General features: G+C 41.8%; 1 protein-coding gene across 1 annotated transcript in view; it reads left to right on the top strand.

Moving 5' to 3' along the window:
* CRYBG3 (crystallin beta-gamma domain containing 3) overlaps positions 1-20,604 on the top strand; it is a 79,853-nt gene that overhangs the window by 57,252 nt on the left and 1,997 nt on the right. Inside the window, exons 13-21 of the mRNA XM_030263801.4 lie at positions 1,073-1,215; positions 2,782-2,908; positions 3,899-3,931; positions 7,866-7,975; positions 8,498-8,624; positions 15,199-15,338; positions 18,537-18,660; positions 19,886-20,044; positions 20,325-20,484. Of these exons, the coding sequence (XP_030119661.4) occupies positions 1,073-1,215; positions 2,782-2,908; positions 3,899-3,931; positions 7,866-7,975; positions 8,498-8,624; positions 15,199-15,338; positions 18,537-18,660; positions 19,886-20,044; positions 20,325-20,484 (1,123 nt within the window). The remainder of the gene's footprint in view (positions 1-1,072; positions 1,216-2,781; positions 2,909-3,898; positions 3,932-7,865; positions 7,976-8,497; positions 8,625-15,198; positions 15,339-18,536; positions 18,661-19,885; positions 20,045-20,324; positions 20,485-20,604) is intronic.

The following is a 20,604-nucleotide window of genomic DNA, read 5'->3' as shown; positions in this document are numbered from 1 at the left end:
TGATTGTGTCCTGTAGAAAGACATGGTGTCCTCCAAAGAGCCTGTTTGATCCGATTCACCTGGCCAAATGAATCTGACTGCATGCTGCTTTGGCCTTAATTTCCAGGTGTTTTTTGATAGTTATAAATCTTTGTTTTCTCAGTGTTTAGTGTAATAATACCCATGGTTGAGTCCTCATCTGTTTGTGAGCCTCTGTCAACCACAATTAGCAGTTAACAGCAATTGTTTCTTGTTTGCAAGACTTGGTTAGTTTCAATATATAACTTAAATTTATAACTGCTGAATGATTGAGAAACACTGAAATTGAATTCCTGCTTTCTGTTAAAAGTTAAAGGAGTAAAGTGAATGCATTGTTGTTTTTTGTTTTCCCAAGCAGCAACTGAACTGTGTGCTTAAAATTGCTAAGTAGTTAAAAAGCTGAAGATTTGAAACCCAAATTCCAATAATCTGAAGCTGTGCAAGTAATCTGGCCAAGAAACTAAGCTGGCTGAAAGCACAAAGCAGTGTCACACAGCTATGTAAGAGAGAATGTGACAGTGATAAGCATGATTTATTTATAGCTATAGTGGATATATCCAAAAAGTACAAACCCCTTGTGCTGGAAAGGTGATCTTGCTCAGACTTTTCCTTTTCATAATTATTGCCATGTTGCTGGAAAGGGATGAGGAAGGAGAAGTTTAATAAAAAATTATAGTCGTGGTCATGCTTGCAGTAGTTGTTTGTGAGGTTTTTAGAAGATCAGTGCTAAACGCTTTCCTTCGTAACTCTTCTCCTTCCCACACAGGCATCTTTACACTCTGAGCCATCCTCAAAGAGGAAAGGATGGTGCTCAGGGGCAACAGGCTCTTCCTCTCTTCAGTGCAAACCCCTGAAGGCCATATCAGATTGCCAGGCTTCCAGTTATTCCAGAACTTCAATGCCAGAATACCCCATAGAGATCCACACCATGGAGCCAAGCCCCTTCAAGCTCTATAAAATGCTGTCTTCTGGCTACAACTCTTTCCCAAAATGTTTTATGTTGTGAAGAGTCATTGAGCTGTGACAGTCTTCTAACTCCTGTGCTACCTCTTAGGATTTCATAGAGTCTTCAGTGGCACTTTTCCAGTCTGATGATGAAGATGGGAAAGCATTTGACATCATCAATGAAGAAATCCCTGATTTAGAGCAGGCTGGATTTGGCCCTGAGACAAGGTCGATTCTTGTGAAAAGTGGAGTGTAAGTCTGCTCAAATACATGGAACTGTTAAACATTTCTGTGCACATTTGGGTGCATCTCTTGACAGACTATATTCCACATGGTACATGTGGTGAATATTTGAAGGAGAAAAGTGTTTCTTTAAATTTCCTTGGGGAGTGGAAGGGAAATAGTAATTTTAGTTTTCTGTAGCTCTCATGCCTACACCTTGATTTGGATCTGAGCATTCTTGTTCATAGAAAAAGTTTGTGATGTCGCCCCAGAGGAGTCACACAGTTCCATGGCAGTAATATTGAAAAGATATTTTAGATATATTAAGAACTGGTATAATTTTTGGGACAGGTAAAGCCTGTCCAGAAAGGATGAGATGTGCTGTGTAATAAATTTAGACTGATGACACTGAAAATTAAAAAACTTTTATAGAACCATAAAAGACATTAAGGGCAAAGAGCACTGTGGAATCATGTGGGTTTCAGACAATTAACAGTAATTTTTAAAATGCAGTATTAATATTGTCATAACTACCCTAATGGTGGTGGGGATCAGGAACTGTGAAGTGAGGGGCCTGAACTGCTTATGTAGGGATTGGTGATTAGTGTCTCATGAGGATTAGCTGCAAGAATGAAAGGCTGAGACTCAGTTTGGAGAGGAGGGATACAAATGAGAGCTGCAAAATCCTGAAGGTGGTAAGACAAGATTAATACAGTTCACAGAATCTTGCATGACAACATGTTGGGGAAATGCTTTATGGAACTGGAGATTTGCTTTAAAGCAGATTTTGATGTGGGAAGGAAAAAAAGCTTTTCCTACACTAGAGGCAGTGAGTTTCTGGAACTTGCTGCTGAAGGGACTGTGGTAGCAGAGAGCACCAGGAGGTTAAAAAAAAAGCATTGGATAAATTAATAACAAACAGATTCATCAATGGGTGACAGAAGTGAAATGGGTAAGGACATGCCCTGCTACATCCCTAATAAAATAGTCTCAGTGCTGGGTGAGTAAGAGAGGAATGCACCACCAAAAGTGGGTGATTTAGAGGTGTCTTTCTAACCAGCCCCAGTCTTCTTCTGCCACTGTGCAGGGATAGAAGGACCCTCTAGTTGGAGGTTTCTTTCTTCTTAAATTGCAGGAGAGAAAGCAGGGTGGGAGAAGCTTGAACCGCCAGTTGTTGTAGGCTTTTGCTTAATTTCATCAAGCCTTCCTCAGTTACTTCTCTTTCTTCTTGCACCGTTTTTCCTAAGTCCAACTGGAAAAGCTGTAAGAAAGCCCTGTCTGGGGGATGCCAAATGGGCAAAGATTCAGTTAAGAGAGATTCAAAAAGTTATCAGTTAAATGTCTTTCCTCTGAATTTCTGAGCAGGGCATCATCTCAAAGTGCATTTGCTGGGAAGGCAGACACCTAAAGTCTCGTGTTTGCCAAAGTAGGGAAAAGCAGAAAATCAAGTGTTGTGACAGTTTTGTGCCTCTCATCATGTTTAATGTTGCACTGTCTGCCAGTGGACATTCTGTTGTGCTTGACTTGCTGTTTTTGTCATCAAACTACTCAGAAAAAATGTGATGTTTTCAGTTTAATTTTTGTGTCTTTCCTCAGGTGGGTGGCATATCAGCAGAAGTATTTCTGTGGAGAGCAATATGTATTGGAGAAAGGAAAATACAAATGCTTCTTTGACTGGGGAGGATCTAGTAAAACCATCATGTCAATTCGACCTGTTAAGCTGGTAAGTTACCAGAATTTAAGGAAAACCTTAAAAGAAATGAGACTTTTAGAGTTCAGAGTTTACCATAATAATTAAACAGGAAAGCCCACATTATAACAACCTGTCTATTTGCTTTGCAACAATTAAAAGACCCTCCTGAAAGGTATAATGAGTCTGTTCAGGATGAACGCTTAAATGGACAGATCTTTCTTGTCTTTTGAGAAAATTGTCAGGGAAACTTCATAAGAAGAATTTCCCTTTGGAACACTGCATACATGGAGAAAATAGCCTGACCTGGAAAGATTAATTTGCTATAAAGCATAGTAATTGATAATGTATTTTAAAATACTTGAGAATTTATCTGGACTGTGTTGTTACATAATAGAATTCTATTGGATTTTTTCCCCTTACTTTTATGCTAAAATATTTGTACTAGATACAGTGAATAAAGACAGGAAATATTTTTAATCCATTATTCAATCCAAGGTAGTGCTAACTCACCCAAGCAGATTAGTGCCAGCATTGTCAAAACCCTAATGCAAAACAAAGACAATCTACAGCCATAAGTATTAAATGATAATAAGTAAACATTATTAATAAGTAATAATTTAGAGGAATGCAAAAGGAATACTCAACCTTATTTTGAAGAGCACATGTTGAGAGAGGTGTCTTCTGTTGGTTTCAGTTCTGGTTTTTTTTCAAGAAGCAGCCTCAAAAGTAAATGTAGAGGCATTTACATGGACTCTAATGCACATTATGGGAACTAATTAATGCTGATGCAAGTTCTCTGTGTGAAAGGCATTGAACAATCAGGCAGGTAATTGTGAGCTTACAGGCAGCTCATGGCAGAAATTGTGGAAGAGAATTGTGCCAAGAGCCTGGGAAGCTTTTTTTCTTCTGCTCCTGAGTTCATACTTTACAAATTTCAGGCAGCTTGGCATGTCTCCTAGGAAGTTAATTGTAATTAATGTTGGGGTTTTCTAATGTGTGTATATGTATTTATTGTTGCAGGAGCCCCTTGGGACGAATGAGCCTCCACATTTGGTAAGTTGGTATTACGTAACAGTCTCTAGTGCTAAACTACACTTAACAATTAATGTTGAATGCCTTGCTTCAGATGACATCTCAGTAATTTCAGGTGATACTTCAATATTGTCACCTTGCTACAGCAGATCAGTGATGGAGGAAACTGGCAAATGGATAAAAGTAAAGTCTGCTAAGTGTCGTGCTCTTTGCTTTATTCTGGATCATACCCTTTAGTATTCTATCCCCAAAAATGCAATCAGTCCTATAGGTTTTGAGTGACTTTGGATCTCTATAGCTATTGATTTTCCTCTTCTTTCTCTCTTGTTTCTGGAAACTCATCATCCCATCCATTCATCCTTCTCTTTATGGCAGATTTTCTTTCCATTATTTCGCATTGCATCCAGTTTGTCACTTCTGTGTTTATTTGTGAGGTGAAGATAAAAATTTAAACTGCAGAAAACAAAACTGCACATTTAAACCTGCAAATGCATCAACACCTGGAAGTTGGCTTTTTTAGTCTTGGATGCTGGTAGTTCTTTCCAAAGTCTTCAAGCAGGTAGAGCTCCTCCTTAAGGTTCCCATTTGGTTACAGTAACATCAGAGCTTAACTGGACATATCCTTATGATGAGGTTATATTCCATTAGTGGACCTTTGAGTTATCTTTCTGAAACACAAACCTGCTCTGTGTTCGTCACCATGTGTGCTCTGTGTTCCCTGCAATGTTCTGTCTCAGCAAGGCTCTTCCCTCGTCCAGCATGAGTTGTTTGATCGATCTTTTTCTCTCCTTCTGGCATGGGTGATGATCTGAGTGATTTTAGTGCTCTCTCTGAGATGATTTTAATTAAGCAAATTTGGGAAAGTTTATTTCGAGAAACATGACTTCTTTCCAGACAAAAGATATTTTAGAGCTCTGTGGTTCTGTTTCAGCACGCTTAAGTATTTTGTCATCTGGACACAATTTCTCTTTCTTGCTTGGATGGGAAATGTGCATTGTGTTACTTAGCAGGTGGACCACACCCTCCTTTTTCTCCAATTCTACCATTTTATGATTAACCCAGGACTACAGGAAATGTTTCCTGTCTGAAGACATAATTGGTGTATTATTTTAAACTTAAACACTGACTTCCTGCCCAGCCTATTCACATGGCACTTTGCAGCCAAATCCAAAGACTTGCAAGTATGTTCACCAGAGTGCCTTTGTAAATGATACCAGAAAAAATTACTAACTCAGATAAAACTGGTGAGGTCTAAACAGTCGAAGATAATTTTATTTTCATCTCAGATTCTTATATTTCTTGATCAGGATCTCCCAAAATCTATTCTTTGAGTGTATTATTCCTGTGTTGCAGACCTTTAAGACCAGTTCAAACCTTTGAAGTTTTAATAAGTTGTGCATTACAGGCCTTTTTATTTCCAGAAACACACAAAAAAAAAACCTGTGTGTGTGTGTATATGCACAGACACCTTTAAATATTGACATGTACTGGTTTGTATTTTGCCTCTTGTGGTCTTTAATAGCAGTCATAACACCATTTGTGAAAAAATTGCTATCCTGACTTACCACAATCCTGGTTTTCACAGGATTATGCCTTGAGGCTAGGGAGGAAATAACATATTTTATATAACTACAGTTCTTGTAGGAGGGGAGATATTTTGAGTTATTTTTAATGAGAAAACATTTAATCACGTAGGTTAAGTAAAAGACAGGCCTTTAGATAAATATCAAGATTTTCACATTCAGAGTAAAATAAAAGTTTTCTACAATGAAAACCAGTCTCACAGATTGGAACAGTCTCCTAGTTTGGAACTTCTAAGCATGGTGCATATGAGCTGACAAGTTCTTAAACATCCTGCCTCTTGAGTAAGTCATATATTGGTTATTTTGAATGATCATACATTCTCCCACCTTTAATAAGCACATGTCTGAACTAAGGGAGCTGATTGCACTGTCTATAAGAATGTGTCTTTTTTTCATTTGTGTTCTTACCAGAAATTGAAAAGCAGCAAAATTTTCTTAAATCTCTCAGTAACTTCCCTGACCTTTTCTGCCTGCCAAACTTCCTAATAAACCAAGTACACAGAGTATAAGAAATCTCTGCAAAGAGAAACCAAGTCTACAGAGCCATTCCTTTCATTTATTAAAATAAAGCTTTGCCCAGCAAGAACAAAGCTTCTTTCAATAGAAGGTGACTTGCAGAGATGATATAAGAAACAGAGGTAATTGCTGTGCAACCCTGTGTTTGTATTTAATATTCTTTCCTTTGGATTTTTGGGAAGCAAAACCTCACACACTGATGTCAGACCCTGACAAAGTGGAGATGGCTGCAGTTGGAGACTAATTGCAGTGTTTGCACTGAGGAATCACTGCTCCACCCCAGCTTCTGTCAAATTAAGACCCTCATTCATTACCAGATAAATTCTGTGTTAAAATGAGTTTGAGAATCTTTTTTAAAAGCCTTGCATAGCACGTGGCCTATGAAAGAGAGGCAAGTGTGTATGTATATATATTCCCTTTTGTAAAGAGCTTGGAGATGAGTGGGTAGAAAATACAGTGTAATTACAGCTTAAATAGATGCTTTGTGACATACTAGTGCAGTTGTATTTACAGAAAAGTCAGTTGACACTTTATTCTTTTTATTGTAGCTGATCCCTGCTCTCCAATTAGCACCCATAGCCTACAAGGCCAGCTTAAGCCTTTCTTGTTCTTTTGAACAGGAAACATTCATTTCTTTTAAAAACATAGACTAAACTTTTCCATAAAATCATTTACTGACACTTATGTTTGGCCTTCTCACTCCATGCTGGCAAAAGCACTTGATTTCTTTTCTTTGGCAGGAAGCTTGGCCAATTTGGGGCATGAAGGGGGAAGTAGCTCTTGCAACAGCCATCGTGTTTTTCTTACATTACAGAATATGAGCTGTTCTTTTGATACATTTAGATTTTTCATTCTTTTCCAGCCTGTCTTTCAGGCTTTCAAATGAAATTCATCTCAGTTACACAGTGGCAGCTCAAGGGTACAGAATTCTGGGTGTCTTCACTATACATCATAGCCTACATCATACCAGGGTTTCTTTTTGTTTTGGTGGGGGCTTTAGGGTTTTTGTGTGTGTGTGTGTTTTTCAGTTTAGCTTTGTTTTGGGTTTTTGTTTTTTTTTTTTTTTTTTGGGGGGGGGGTGTTTGTTCATTTGGGCTTTTTGTTTATTTGTTTGGGGGAGGTTGGTTTTTTTGGGAGGTTGATTGGTTTTTGTCTGTTTGTTTGGTTTTTTTCTGTTTTACTTTTATTGTAACATTTTGAGCCTTCTGGCTTTTTTGGGATGAACTGATCACATCTTACTGGTGGGGTGTTGTTCACTGTGACTTGCAGTTCTTTGCCATGACATATAAAAGCAGCTTGGCTGAACCTCAGAGGTCCCCAGTGGTACATTTCTGATTTCCCTCAGAAATCCTCCTGCTAGTTTTGAAATGAAAAGCCACCTGCAGCTACTGTGATCACAGATTTCAGGGCACTTTGTCATTAGCAGCTCTGTATCTTTTGATCAGCATTTCCCCATCCTGCTTTGAGCACTGGATTGCTGAGCTGTCCTGAGAGTTAAGCTGAAGTTCAGGAAGACTTTGGGTGGATGGTAACAGCCTTGAGTCCTACTCTTCTCATGTTTGCCTGGACCCCCTCCTGCTGCAGTTGAACTTACACTTGATAAATCTGCCTGCCTTAGCATCACTGGGAAGTCTCCTGTGCCAGCTCAGAGATGACAAAATACTTGATACATTTCTAAAAATAAAGTAACTGTGGAAAATGTAAAAGATTCTTTGAATGACAATTAATTCAGTTAATTGTATCTTTGTGAATTGAATGGATACTTCTCTGAGAGTAACAGCTTTCTCTGTTTACATTAATGATAATGCATTCATTTTCCTTCTAGTCATTGTTTTTGTTTTGTTTTGTTCTTATAGCTCAAAGCTTTCAGTAATACACATTTCCAAGGAGCATGTGTAGATTTCACAGCAGAAGTTTCTGATTTTACATCATTCATACCATGTTCTTTTAAGGTTCTCCGGGGATGGTAAGTGTCTGTTGTTTTACATGCCATCATTTTCAGTATTACGATTTTTTTTTAAATGTTACAAAATTTCAGACAGCAGAAAGCACATAACACATGCCCATCAACTTCCATCGTGTCTTAGACCCTTTGTCCTGCAAGGCATCCCAGTAACTTTCATTATGTCATTGGTTTGGGTACTGTGAATTTTGCTCTCCCTGGGGAAGGTTTGCACAGTCACCGTGACTCTTTTTTTACTCCAATTAGAATTTATTCCAGATTTTTGAGAACTTTGGTACAGTGGAAGTGTCTGAATTCCATTCAACGTCGTTTGACTCTGGAACTGAGGTTTCTGTACCACACAATTTGATTTTGCTGCGTTTGTTGCTTTGCTGCATAGCCTTTCAAGTCACCTTACTTAAAGCGTGACAAGAACAAAGAGAATTTTTTATTCCTTTTGTCTTTAGCAAGTATTAATCTTGAAAAAAACATACTGTAAATAAGCAGCTAGAGCAGCTTATCTTTTTTGTTCCATTATTCTTGCAGTTGGCTCCTGTGTTACAAAGGGGAAACCACTGACAATCACTGTGTGCTGGAAGAAGGCCTCTATGTTGACCTCAGTTCCTGTGGCTGCCCAACTGCTACAATCAAATCCCTCAAGCCTATTCAATATGTAAGATCTTATTGGGGGAAAAAAATTATATTTTGGAACTCTTTTCCCTGTCAGATGTCTGAAGTGAGTACTTGCCCTAAACGAACTCCCAGTTAGGGAAAAAAGTAAGGTTTGTTTTTTTTGGCTCACGGGATTTTTTGGGTTGGGAACAGGTCAGGCTGCGTGCACACTTGCACGAAGTCACTTCTAGCTGCTCTTGGGTGTTCTGGGTTTCAAGTTGTTCTCTTTTTTACAAGTGAGACACAAGATCCTCCATGGCCAGGGAGTTGGACAGGAATGCATTTTGCCCTCCAGAACAGGAGAGATACAACCTTTTATACATCCCATTGTAATCCTGCACAGAGGACATAAAAATCTGCAGTCTTGGTGTGATGTGTCTGCCTTTCTTCCACATCTTGGTGTGCTCTTATGCAGAAGCATGAAAGATGAGCTGTAACACTGTTGGTAAAAGAGAAGCAAGTGGCTTCTCTGCCCTCTCCTCTCTAGGACTGGCCACCAGCTTGCTCCTTCCCTGATCACAGGACACAAGCTCAGCCTATGTGGCGTGTGTCCTTCAATGCAGCTCCTATGGAGCTAGACTTCTGGGATTCCTCAGTTCAGCTTTTTCACATAATTAAGTCCTTTTTACCACTTGTGAACAGTTATTAAAAAGAAAAGCAAAAAAACCCAACCAACCAAATAAAAAAAGCCCCCAAAAAAACCCCAAACCCCAAGCAAATGCAAACACCAAACCCATGGGTGTGGTGGGAAGGATGTACAGCTCAAATTTGAGAGCTGGACTTTTCACTAGACTATACAAATACAGCAACTTCCCACCTGCTGAGAGCCTGGGTTTTAGATTAAAGTTCCCCTTTTCAAGTCAGGCTTTTGGACTCTGCCGTGCCAAATTCAAGTGAAGTTTTGACATCAAATAGTAGTAGGCCTCATCCAAATCCCCCTGCCTGTAATCTCACAGGGAAGGAAATATGAAGTTTGGCATGGTAGGAGACTGCTGGCTGCCTTTGGTTCCCAAGGGCCAGGCCCTGGAAGAAGCATGTTTGGCAGGCTGTGTGTGGGGAGCTCACACACATCTTCCTCTGCTTCTGCACCTCTTATTTGGCTCTTCTCTTCCCAATAGTAGCCCTTGGATTTCACAAATTCAAAGCACTACACAGCATAAAATACCACTGATCTCCACCTGTTTGTCCTCAGAGCCCCCAGGGCAGTGCTGGGGACACTGGTGTGGCACAGATGTGACCCAGAGCATGCAGCAGGTCACGGCCAGGAGCAGCCACAGTTAATTGAGCATTGTCCACAGTTCTTGGCACAGAGCCCCTTCTATTACAGCATATTTCTGTTAGCTCATTCCAGAGAGGCGCAAGCCTCTTCCCAAGTGGAATTGTTGTGTAGCTGTATTGAATTCATTTGTGGTGTTGGGAACCCCTTCCATTATTCAGCTTTGAATACCAGCCTCATTTCAGAGCTAAGGTGTGTCCCCTGGTAGCTTACTTGTGAGAAGGAGAACTTTTAACCCTGACACCAAGCTCTGGATGTGCATTGTCTCCTGCTCTCCTTTCAGTAGTGAGATGTAATTGCTTCAAGTGGAACTGTGGAGGAGTCCCACGTTGGGAACTTTCCATTTGTTCTATAGAAAATGAAGCTTTGGTGGAAACAAACTATTTGCAAACAGATATAATAACTGCACTAAATTATAAATTTTTTTTTTTTCTATTTAAGAAAGTAAACTTTTCATTTTCAGTTTGAAGACTCCCAGAAATATAATTTGTCTTAAGAGTTTAATTGCATAACAAAATGAAAATTTTCCTTCTAAATCACTGATTTGGTCCAACTAAAATATAAAAAAAAAAAACCACAAAACCTTCAGAGCAACACAAAATTACTTGGATAAGAAAACAGGCTCACACTAGTGATAGATGATTTCACTGTAGTGACAGTATTTTAGGTTGGCTAATTTTTATTCTAGCTCTTAGCCCTTGAAGGGATGTTTTATGTGTTCTCTGGTGTAAAGTGAAGTTGTCAGGATTTAAGTACATTTTTTAAGTGTGGCATGCTGCTCCCACACCCTCTGTACTCACACACTCTCCCATTTCACAAGAAATTTACATTAATATGGTTCCTCTTTGGTTATTTCCCCATATATTGTGCACTGGCATCATGGAGGAATTCAGCACATCTTTGCAACTAATTTCCTCTGTTCCTGATGAAGTTTCCTCTCTCCCATCATACTTTATTCTCCAAAGTGTGTAATACTCAAACTAAATCTTTAGGAGGCCCTAGCTGTGCTTTTTTCCTGCTGTTCCATTTTGCTCAAATACAGGTTGGACTGTTTCATCATCCTCAGAACATTTAGGAAGAGCTGTGGGGTAACAGGAGGGTACAAAGAAGGAACAATTGATGCTGATGCCATTTGCCTCTCATCATCTCCTTTCATCTAAAAATCCCAAAGCACTCTTCCAGAAAGGCTTGTTGATGAAAGATGCTGTTGTATTGTTGTTAACAGCCCTCCTGCAGGAAAGCCTAGCACAGGTTCAGAGTTGCTGCAGAGGTGCAGGTTTCTGTGCCTGCATCAGCAAGGATTTGCCTTTTGCTCTGCTGTGAATTCATGGAAAGGAAATGTGGGCCCTTGTTCAGCTGCAAGAGCAGCTGGCCCATTCGTAGGGCCAGGGTTGCTTATTGGGGCATTTGTCCAGTGTTGCTGCTTGAGGAGGTTAATCTTTTGTGACAGATAATCTTGCAATGGGGGGTTGAACTCCGGTGCTGCCTTTTCTCAGGTGTGTTTTTTTGACAAAATCCCTGTCATATTTGGTGTGATTTACATGGACAAGAATACCCAGGATTCTTGAAATCAGCAATTAGCTTTCCTTCTAAAGTGTCACCTTCAACCTGTAATTTAAACCAGTCTCCTAGTTTCTAAAACCAAAAATGAGATCCAGGCTGTAGGTTGTGCAATGCTTTTTTTTATGTTTGATTAGGGTTTTTTTCTCTTTTCTTCTGAGGAATTCTTTATTCTTGCTCTGATCAATTGTGATAATCCTTGTATTTCTATATTATCTTCTCTAAGTTAAATACAGGTGTTAACTAATCTCCCCAGCATTCCTGTGAGGCAAATAAGGAAATCAGATACAAAAACTACCTGCAGTTTCCCAGGGCCAGGCACTGAGTCAGTCTGTGTGGCTGGGACTGGACCGTGGGCCTTGCATTGTCCAGGCATCCATCCCACACTGAAGGGAGCAGCCAGGCAGGAGCAGTTCCAGCAAAGGCAGTTATAAGTGATGAGCTGGCCAAGCCTGGAGAGAAGGGATTTCCCCAAGGATGGTGTAACACAGCTGTGGAGGCTCCCCCACTTCACACTCTGGTAAATGCTGGCTGCAAAGCAGCAGCTCAGCAGCAATGGCCACTGCACCATCCTTTGCCATGGCTGCGTTACACTCAGCCTTTGGTCTGCCCCTTTGCATTTCTCCCTTTGCCTTTCTTAGGCTTTCCCAGCAAAGCTTGCAAAACCTAAGTTGGCAAAAAAAATATATATGTTTTGGGATGGGCCCTTTTCTAAAGTGTTTTATTAGTAAAAATTCTCACAACTTTTGTGATGAAAAACTGTCCATAGCTAAAATGATGCTCTTTGCTCTAAGCATGTGTGCAAATTCACCTGTGCACTTGGGTTTCAGTTCCAGTGCCCTCCGGTCATCTTCTTTGTGTTTGACGAAGCCCATCTTGCACTGATCCTTGTTTCATCTCAAACACTTCATGCTTGCATTGTGGGTTTTTTCCTGAACTAGTTAAACATAAAAACCTGTTCTGAGTTGTGAAAAATTGTCTTGCACAGCTTCACTAAAAGCAAAGCAAAAATCATTGAGGGGGAAGTCTGAGCTGACTTGAACTGTGCAAGAGATTTCTGGTGTGTTGATTTTTAGTGTGTTGATTTTCCATGGTTTACCTGTGTCATTTTCATTGTGCCATGTGCTGTGTTAGCCACAGAGCACCACACCTGTTAAGTAAAGTATAGCAGTGTATTTAACAGTTCATAAGGCTGCTCATATCTTGAAATGCTATATAAATATAACTTTCCTTAATCACTGGCCTCTTGAACATAATAAATCCCTTGAAATTTCTCTCTGAACAGTTGCATGAAAAAACAGGACAAGCAAAACCTCTTAAAATGTTATTGGTGCTGGTTTAAGCAAAGGCAGTCAGTTCCTTCACACATAAAAATCATGTTAAGAAATTCCATAGTGTTTTGTTATTCTCACAATTGGCAAGCTTTTCCCAAAGCATGGCATTTCAGGTATTTTCCTTGAAATAACTGTGAAAAGAAGCTAAAGTAATGCTGACCTAGACATGGGAGTGGGTAAATATAGATGTCTTTGGCACACCTTTAAGGTGAAAGTGCTCCTCAGCATTCTGCAAGAAAGGCTGGAAACAAGATGCCTCCCAGCCTAACAGCTTAGCCCCAAACTTTGTTTTTCACTGTTCCTAGTTTCCATGGAGCTGTGAAAACAAAGTCAGAGAAAAAAGCCAGGCCAAAGTCACTGCTGCCAGCTGTTGGCCTAGGAGAGAATACAGAAGGTGAGGAATCAGTGCATTGCTCTATATATGGCTGTGGAACAGGAGAGCTCAGGGCTTGGCACACACAGCAGCCTGGTTTCTTTCTGGACTGATCTCTGCTGAAGTCTCCCTGGGACAGAGGGATCAGGGCCATCAGTGGTGTGTGTGTCAGGGACTCTGAGCAGCTGGACAGGGAGTTCTCAGAGCTCTCAGTCCAAAAACTCACAACCACAGCAGAGCTGGAATCATTTTAATTGACTCCAGCAGTTTGCTGCTGTGGTTCCTGGTGCATAAATGGATATGCTGGATCAGGTGACTTGTCCATCTGGTACAGCAGCCCCGTCTCTTAACAGCCTCAGTGTTGCAACAGCAGGATCATTACTTAGGATTGGGCAGTAATGTCCAGCACCACAGATGCCAAATGGTGTTTCTCGTGGTTAGCAATGCACCACGAGAATTCAGCACATCTTTGTGCTGAAAATTGTTGGGCCTGTTCTGGACATGACTTCTGGTGTCCACTTAGGTGAAAGGCAGTGCCAGGGCTCTTGCAGACAGGAGTGTGATGATTCTGCCTGGCTGAGCAAAGCAGCGTCAGGAGTAGCTGCCTGCACTAGGCTGCTGCTCTGGCTTTCAAAGTGAGCCTTTAGCCACCCACTGTCAATCTGATCCACCCCATCCAGCAGAAGAGCTGACATTCCAAAATAAAAATGTTACGGGTTTTAATCTCTTTCTAATGTGTAACATTAGATTTTGGGAGTACAGTAGGCTTTAAAAATCTCTCTGAGTGGATGATCCCAAGCTCTTCTTCCAAATGTGTCAGTGAGCTCTCTGTCCCTGCAGTGTTGCATGACTTGGGCTGTCCCTGCACTGGCTGGCAGAGGAAGGCAATCTCTGAGCAGACTGACCAGCCAGCTGCATACCAACTGCACTGAGTCAGTGTCAAGCAAATTCATATGTCCTGACACACCCCTGAGCTTTTCAGAGACACTTCCCTACACTGCATGTGCCTCTTCAAACATGAGAATTAATTTTCCTTAATTACTCAGTGCCTGTGTCAATTTTAATTCAAGATTTTGTTTCATTTAATTCACCTGAGGCCATGTCTTTGCTGCAGGAGAAATCCCAGATTTTGCCTGAGCCAGCTCTCTCAGGATAACATCTCCTAAAGGAACGTGCCTTTCCTGGAGAGGCAGCTCACTGAGTTAGTCAGAGCTGCTCCCTCTTCCTTTCCAGGTGTAAACTGCAAGTACTTTTGCTTCTGCTTTTAGGTTAAAAATGCTGAAGCATTGTACAAGTGTTCCTTGTAGTAGGGCACGGAATTTGTGTATTTAAATCTGCTTCCTCTGTTTTTCTGCTGGCGTTATAGCTACACCACATTTTCACGCAAAATGATCATTTTATTTGCTTTCATAGGCAGTCAACTGTAGAAAAGGACATTAAGTGAAAAATGTTTCAATTCTACATGAAATTATAGAATTTACTTATTATGCTCTTCTTTCAAGATTAGCAAAAAAAAATAGGAATGTCTGTTAAAAACACCGAGAACTTTTTAGTTGACCTTTCTGACCTTTTATGATTTATAGCTCCTTAAAATGTTGGCAGTGAACTACAGCTAATTGAAGTCTGTGGACAATAGACTTTGATTTGACTCACTATTTTCAGTGCATGTTCCATCAATAAGTAAATAAAGTAGATTTTGGAGAAGCAGTCAAGACCCTGATGATACAAATTGGCTTAAAATGAGTTTTTCCAAACAGAGGCCTCTGCATCACTGGTGACTCTGTGCCTGGCCTGTGTCAGTGGGGCACTACACTGATGACAAAGCTGCTGATAAATGAAGTTTGTTTCAGCTCTGTGTGCTTTGGGGTTTTCCCTTGTTGTTATGTTTGCTAAGGGAGCACAAGATAACCCACAAAAGCATTGTAGGAAATTCAACTGAAGTGGGCCAATGTCTGCATCATATCTAACGACTGAAGTTGGACTATTCCTACTAAAACTTTGTGATTTTTCAACCTCCTTCTTCCTCCTCCAGGTTTTTGCTGAGCCTTCCATTAGTCTGTTCAGCCTGGAATGCTGCAAGGGCAGAGAGCTGCACTTCAGTGAACCAGTCAATTCTGTTTTGAATGAGGACCTTCATTTTTACACCCAGTCTGTGTGGGTGAGAAGTGGATTGTAAGTATGGAAAAAATACCCCTGTCAGTTTTGCACTGTAGGAGCTAACAGTGTCTCATGATTATTGCCTTGTTCATGGGGTGGTTTACATTCTTCTGTTCTGAAGCACAGACTTTACAAGGCAGGTAGTGTAAACTCAGAGTGCCTTTATTAACAGGCTGTAAAATGCCAGCTATAAACTGCAGTGATTTAAACTACTGCAGTGGCTCAGGGAAGCTTGATGTGCTGACTGGCTGCCAGAGAAGCAGCAGCTTCTGAGAGGAGCTCAGGGTGGATCTATCGGCTGGAACAGTAATTTGCTTCTGTTACTAGTTTAACCCTTCTCCAGGAGTGTGAATGTAACCCAGGTTCTTCTGTGAAAACCTTTTACATCTGCAGAAGTGATCTTCTAACCTCTTCCACAGCTCTCCCTTTCACCTTTTGGAAGAGCTCCCAAATGTTCTGTTTTCAGCCAGGTTTTCAGCCTCCACACCCACAGCAGCAACACATAACTTGCAGAGTCTCATCCTGCAACTCAGAGTGGCTGGAAACTGCTGTTCTCCTAATGGGACACACATTTATGTTTATGTTTGACCTTTCCACATGGGCAAGGCTTTAATTTTCTTGAGAGAATAGAGAACATAAGCTTCCCCACAGAGCTTTACCAGTTCACAAAAGTTCCCAACATTTGTGCCACTTCCATCCTGAACCTTTGCTGAAAATACAGAAGTGTGTGTTGTCTGGAAATTCAATTCCTTTGCCCCAGCAGTTGACTGAAGGAAGGGTGATGGCTTTGGACCACGTGGCAAGAAAGCACAGGAGAGTGAATGCAACAGGCCAGCCCCTCCTGCATCTTTCCGCTCATTTTTAGGTGTCCAAGCCAGGTTGGGTGCCTCCCTGTCCCTGGGATAGGTTCAGGGGAGGAAGGCTGCATTTCCTCTGAGCTCTTTTCGATGCTTCCTAGGAAAGAGAGTAAAGATTTCCCAAGGATGGTGTAACACAGCTGTGGAGGCTCCCCCACTTCACACTCTGGTAAATGCTGGCTGCAAAGCAGCAGCTCAGCAGCAATGGCCACTGCACCATCCTTTGCCATGGCTGCATTACACTCAGCCTTTGGTCTGCCCCTTTGCATTTCTCCCTTTGCCTTTCTTAGGCTTTCCCAGCAAAGTCTGCAAAACCTAAGTTGGCCAAAAAGATAAATATGTTTTGGGATGGGCCTTTTTCTAAAGTGTTTTATTAGTAAAAATTCTCACAACTTTTGTGATAAAAAATTATCCATAGCTAAAATGATGCTCTTTGCTCTAAGCATGTGTGCAAATTCACCTGTGCACTTGGGTTTCAGTTCCAGTGCCCTCCAGTCATCTTCTTTGTGTTTGACGAAGCCCATCTTGCACTGATCCTTGTTTCATCTCAAACACTTCGTGCTTGCATTGTGGATTTTTTCCTGAACCAGTGAAACATAAAAACCTGTTCTGAGTTGTGAAAAATTGTCTTGCACAGCTTCACTAAAAGCAAAGCAAAAATCATTGAGGGGGAAGTCTGAGCTGACTTGAACTGTGCAAGAGATTTCTGGTGTGTTGATTTTTACTGTGTTGATTTTCCATGGTTTACCTGTGTCATTTTCATTGTGCCATGTGCTGTGTTAGCCACAGAGCACCACACCTGTTAAGTAAAGTATAGCAGTGTATTTAACAGTTCACAAGAGACCTCCACAGCCTGTCCCCATCCCACACAGCAACAGGTAGCCTAAAGGCTGAGACTGTCAGGTGATTGTAGGATGTTCTAGAGGGTTTGTTTGCCTTATCTGGGATTCAGAGTTCAGGAAGGCAGATTTAGAGGGTTTTTTGGCTCCTGGTCCCAAAGGCTGCTGTTGGCTTTAGGCAAATAGCAAAGAGTTTTGTAAAAAAGGCTTCTTTCTGAGCAACTGGCCACCTCAGTAAGGCACAAACCTGGAATCTGCCTTGGCAAAGGTTGCTGGGGTTCTCAGGGGTGTGGGAGAGGTGGCACAGCCTGTGTGAGAGCAGAGGTGGCTTTTGCCTATGTCACTGAATGCCAGGAGCCCAACCCGGCTTCAGATAGTGATCACTGTCTTTCCCCTCTCTGTTCCCTATAAATGTCTGCTCTGAGACTGCATTCCATGTGAGACTGTTGATGCTCCAAGAGTAATGTTAACAGCGCCTTGACAGAAACCATTGCAAGTGGAAAAAAGGCAGGATTGTGTTCAAAGTATAAGGAAGACACAGGGGCGCTCAGGTTAGTCAGGAGGTGTGGACTTGGTTTGAAGAAACAGGGAGCCAGCCTCATTGCCAGGCAGCTCACAGCTGGCACAGTTGAGCCTCCATGGAACCCTGAGCAGGGCTGGCTCTCAGTTTCTCTGAGTTGTGGGCACTGGGCAAAGGCAATTCCAGGTGCTGTGAGGCTGTGGGTGTTTCCTCTCTGACTCAGAGCACAGCTATCCCTCATGTTCTTGGCAGCTGACCTCTACAACAGGTAACCTGGGAAACCAGCTTTTCCTTTGTGCTCAGAGGAGTTAATGAGCCAGGCATTTAGGAGTCACTGTCCACACAGTAATGTGCTATTGATACAAACAGAAGGGATCTGTACTCCTGAGGCTGCCTTTGTGAGCAGCATTTACTGAGCAGATGCCCAGATAACAAGGGGTCTGTATGAGCCAGTGCTTTAACTGGGTGTCACAGGACTCAGCCACGTCCATGGTGTATTCATGACAGGAAAATCTGCTGCAGCAGGGTGTGGGGGTTTGGAGTGAATACCTGTAATGTGTTTTCAGACAAATGGAATTGTATAAAAAGCTTTAACTGTACAAAAACTTCAGAAGAGATCCTCTCATAATTAATGTACACAACCAGGCAAAGCTGCAAGTGTGGCTCCCTGGTTTCCTAACAGGCCTGGCTGAAACCAGCATTATTCCCATCTCTGGGCTCATGCAGAGGTTCTCCTTTTTTGGGGGAAAAAATGGAGGGGGAGAGGGGAGATGGGAAGTGTAATCTGAAAATTTTAGGCAGACAGACAGAAAACAGGGCTGAATTTCAACAGAAGGCAGTCATCGCACTGAAATGGATGGATGGATGGCATTTTGCAGCACAGAGAGAGGCATCACTGTGTAGAGCTTTGGGGGCTTCCAAGAGCACAGCTCTGACCTGCAGTTTACTTTTACTGTGGATAACAAGTGCCCTTCCACGTTCTGTTTTGTGTATCCAGATGGATCGCCTACGAGGGATGCAATTTTTTAGGCAGGCAGATTCTGCTGGAGCCCAGGGGGATTTCAAACTGGAGTGAACACAGTGGCTGGAAAGTGATTGGCTCCCTTCGTCCTGTGAAGCAGGTACTGTAGGACTGAGTGAGGAAAATGGGGTTTTATGGACAGGGGTTTGTGCACAGGTATCAGTTCTACCACCAAGCACATTGAGGCGTGTTGTACTCCTTAAATCAGGCCTAATGATGACAGCCAGAAGGACTCACTGGAAGATTGCTGAAGCAGAAAATGCCTCTTGTAGCAGTTATTGAGATCTGTGTAAGGTTCCTAAATGGAAATAATTCCCAGTTTCTTGGTGCCAAGTTTTGTTTTTCAGAATTGCTCATTAGCATGTTCTGTGGATGCTCTATTTTTACATTTTTGCCATATAACAGTATAATGAGGAAATCAATTCCACACTGACTTGTTTCATAATTAACATAAATGGAAGCAAGAGCAAATTTTATTGTGCTGTAGCCTGGATTTCCAAAAGAGGCAAAGCTCATGAAGTTCCCATCAGGTTTTCCCTCTCTGTCTCACCCCAGGTAATTCCAATTTCAGTCTTATTCAAAGGTTCAGGTCTCTAAACCACAAAGAGTAACTAAACACTGTACTGATACAGGTTTTGTTTATGGATGCTTAGTAGGAGAGAGTTCTTATTGTCTGTAGCTCAGGGTTTGTTTTAATATGGAAAAAACGGAGATTTAAAGCTCCCAGAAAAAAAGCTGTCCTGGAGTTGGGCTTCCAACAGAGCTGCCCTTTATAACTCCCTGCTCTTTATTTGCACTGAAATCAGTGAATAACAGAGCAAAAGCTCAAACCCTGCAGTTGCCCTGCAAAATCCTCTTTATTTTCTGAGTAAACCAATAAACAGGGATACCAGGTCAGTGCCCTGTTTTTCCATGTATGTTCAAAAAGAGTGGTGCATTTCTCTGCCATATATTCCAGTTAGGGTGGGCTGAAGTTGCTGGATTTGTAACTCCGTAAGTTTTAAGAATTAAAAGATTGTGGAGTACTGCCCTTGGAATGTGCTGAACTAGGCATATTTGCAGATCACAGGAATTAGTTCTATAGCCATAATTACATTCTTTGTAAAAAGACCTATCTGCCATTGCTGTTTATAGCCGCCCATCTGCATGTGAAAAACCACTCAGTGTGCTTCACATTCACGTTGGTTTCCAACCAAAAATTACTGAACATCCTCAACTGAGAACAAAAATCGAGCATAGATGGAGGGGAGGATGGCGGAGGGGAGGCCCTCCCACATCAATTGGCTTGATCTCTGTGTTGTAAATCTCTCCCCTCACCCTTGCAGCCAGCAGTGTACCTGAGGCTGAGGAACAGGGCCCAGGGCAGGTACCTGACCGTGGCTGGGAGCCTGGCGGACATCCGGGCGACCTCGGTGTGCGCGGCCCCGCGCAGCCGCAGCGACTCCCAGCTCTGGCACTACTGCCGGGGGCTCCTCAAGTCCAAGGTGAGTTTCAGAGTGGCTTTCTATTAGTGCTACCCTTGATGCTCTGTTATTAGTATTTTTTAAAAAGCTGATGGTTTAACATTTAAAAAAATGAAGTAACCTAGACCAGCACATTTGATCAAGCAGCTAGTCGGGTGTTGAACAGTCTGTTCCTCGCTTGCTTCCCAGGGTTTTACCAGCTACATCAGGATCTACTGCCATATGCTCAGTGCCTGAGACAAGTTAGGCACAAAAACTGGGACTCTGTAGGCTGGATCTCACTGCTCTCCCTATTTCTTAGGCCAACAATACCTGTCTGGATGTCATCGGAGGCAGAGACGTGCCTGGTGCCAAAGTTGCCCTCTGGCCAGAACATGGGAGGGACAGGCAAAAGTGGAGACTCAACGAGGATGGAACCATCAGTTCATACCTCAGTGAGCAACTGGTGCTTGATATTAAAGGTATTTAAATACAAAAGCTCTCAAGCTCACAGGTTTTAAGTGTGATTTTTGATTAAGGTTAACTTCCATAGTCCAGCTTTTTTTTTTTTTCCCCCCTTGTACTTAAGGTCAGGAACTGAA

This window comes from Taeniopygia guttata, chromosome 1 (assembly GCF_048771995.1).
Source record: "Taeniopygia guttata chromosome 1, bTaeGut7.mat, whole genome shotgun sequence".
Taxonomy (NCBI): Eukaryota; Metazoa; Chordata; class Aves; order Passeriformes; family Estrildidae; genus Taeniopygia; species Taeniopygia guttata.
Note: the sequence above shows the minus strand (reverse complement) of the source record. Positions and strands in the feature narration are given on the sequence as shown.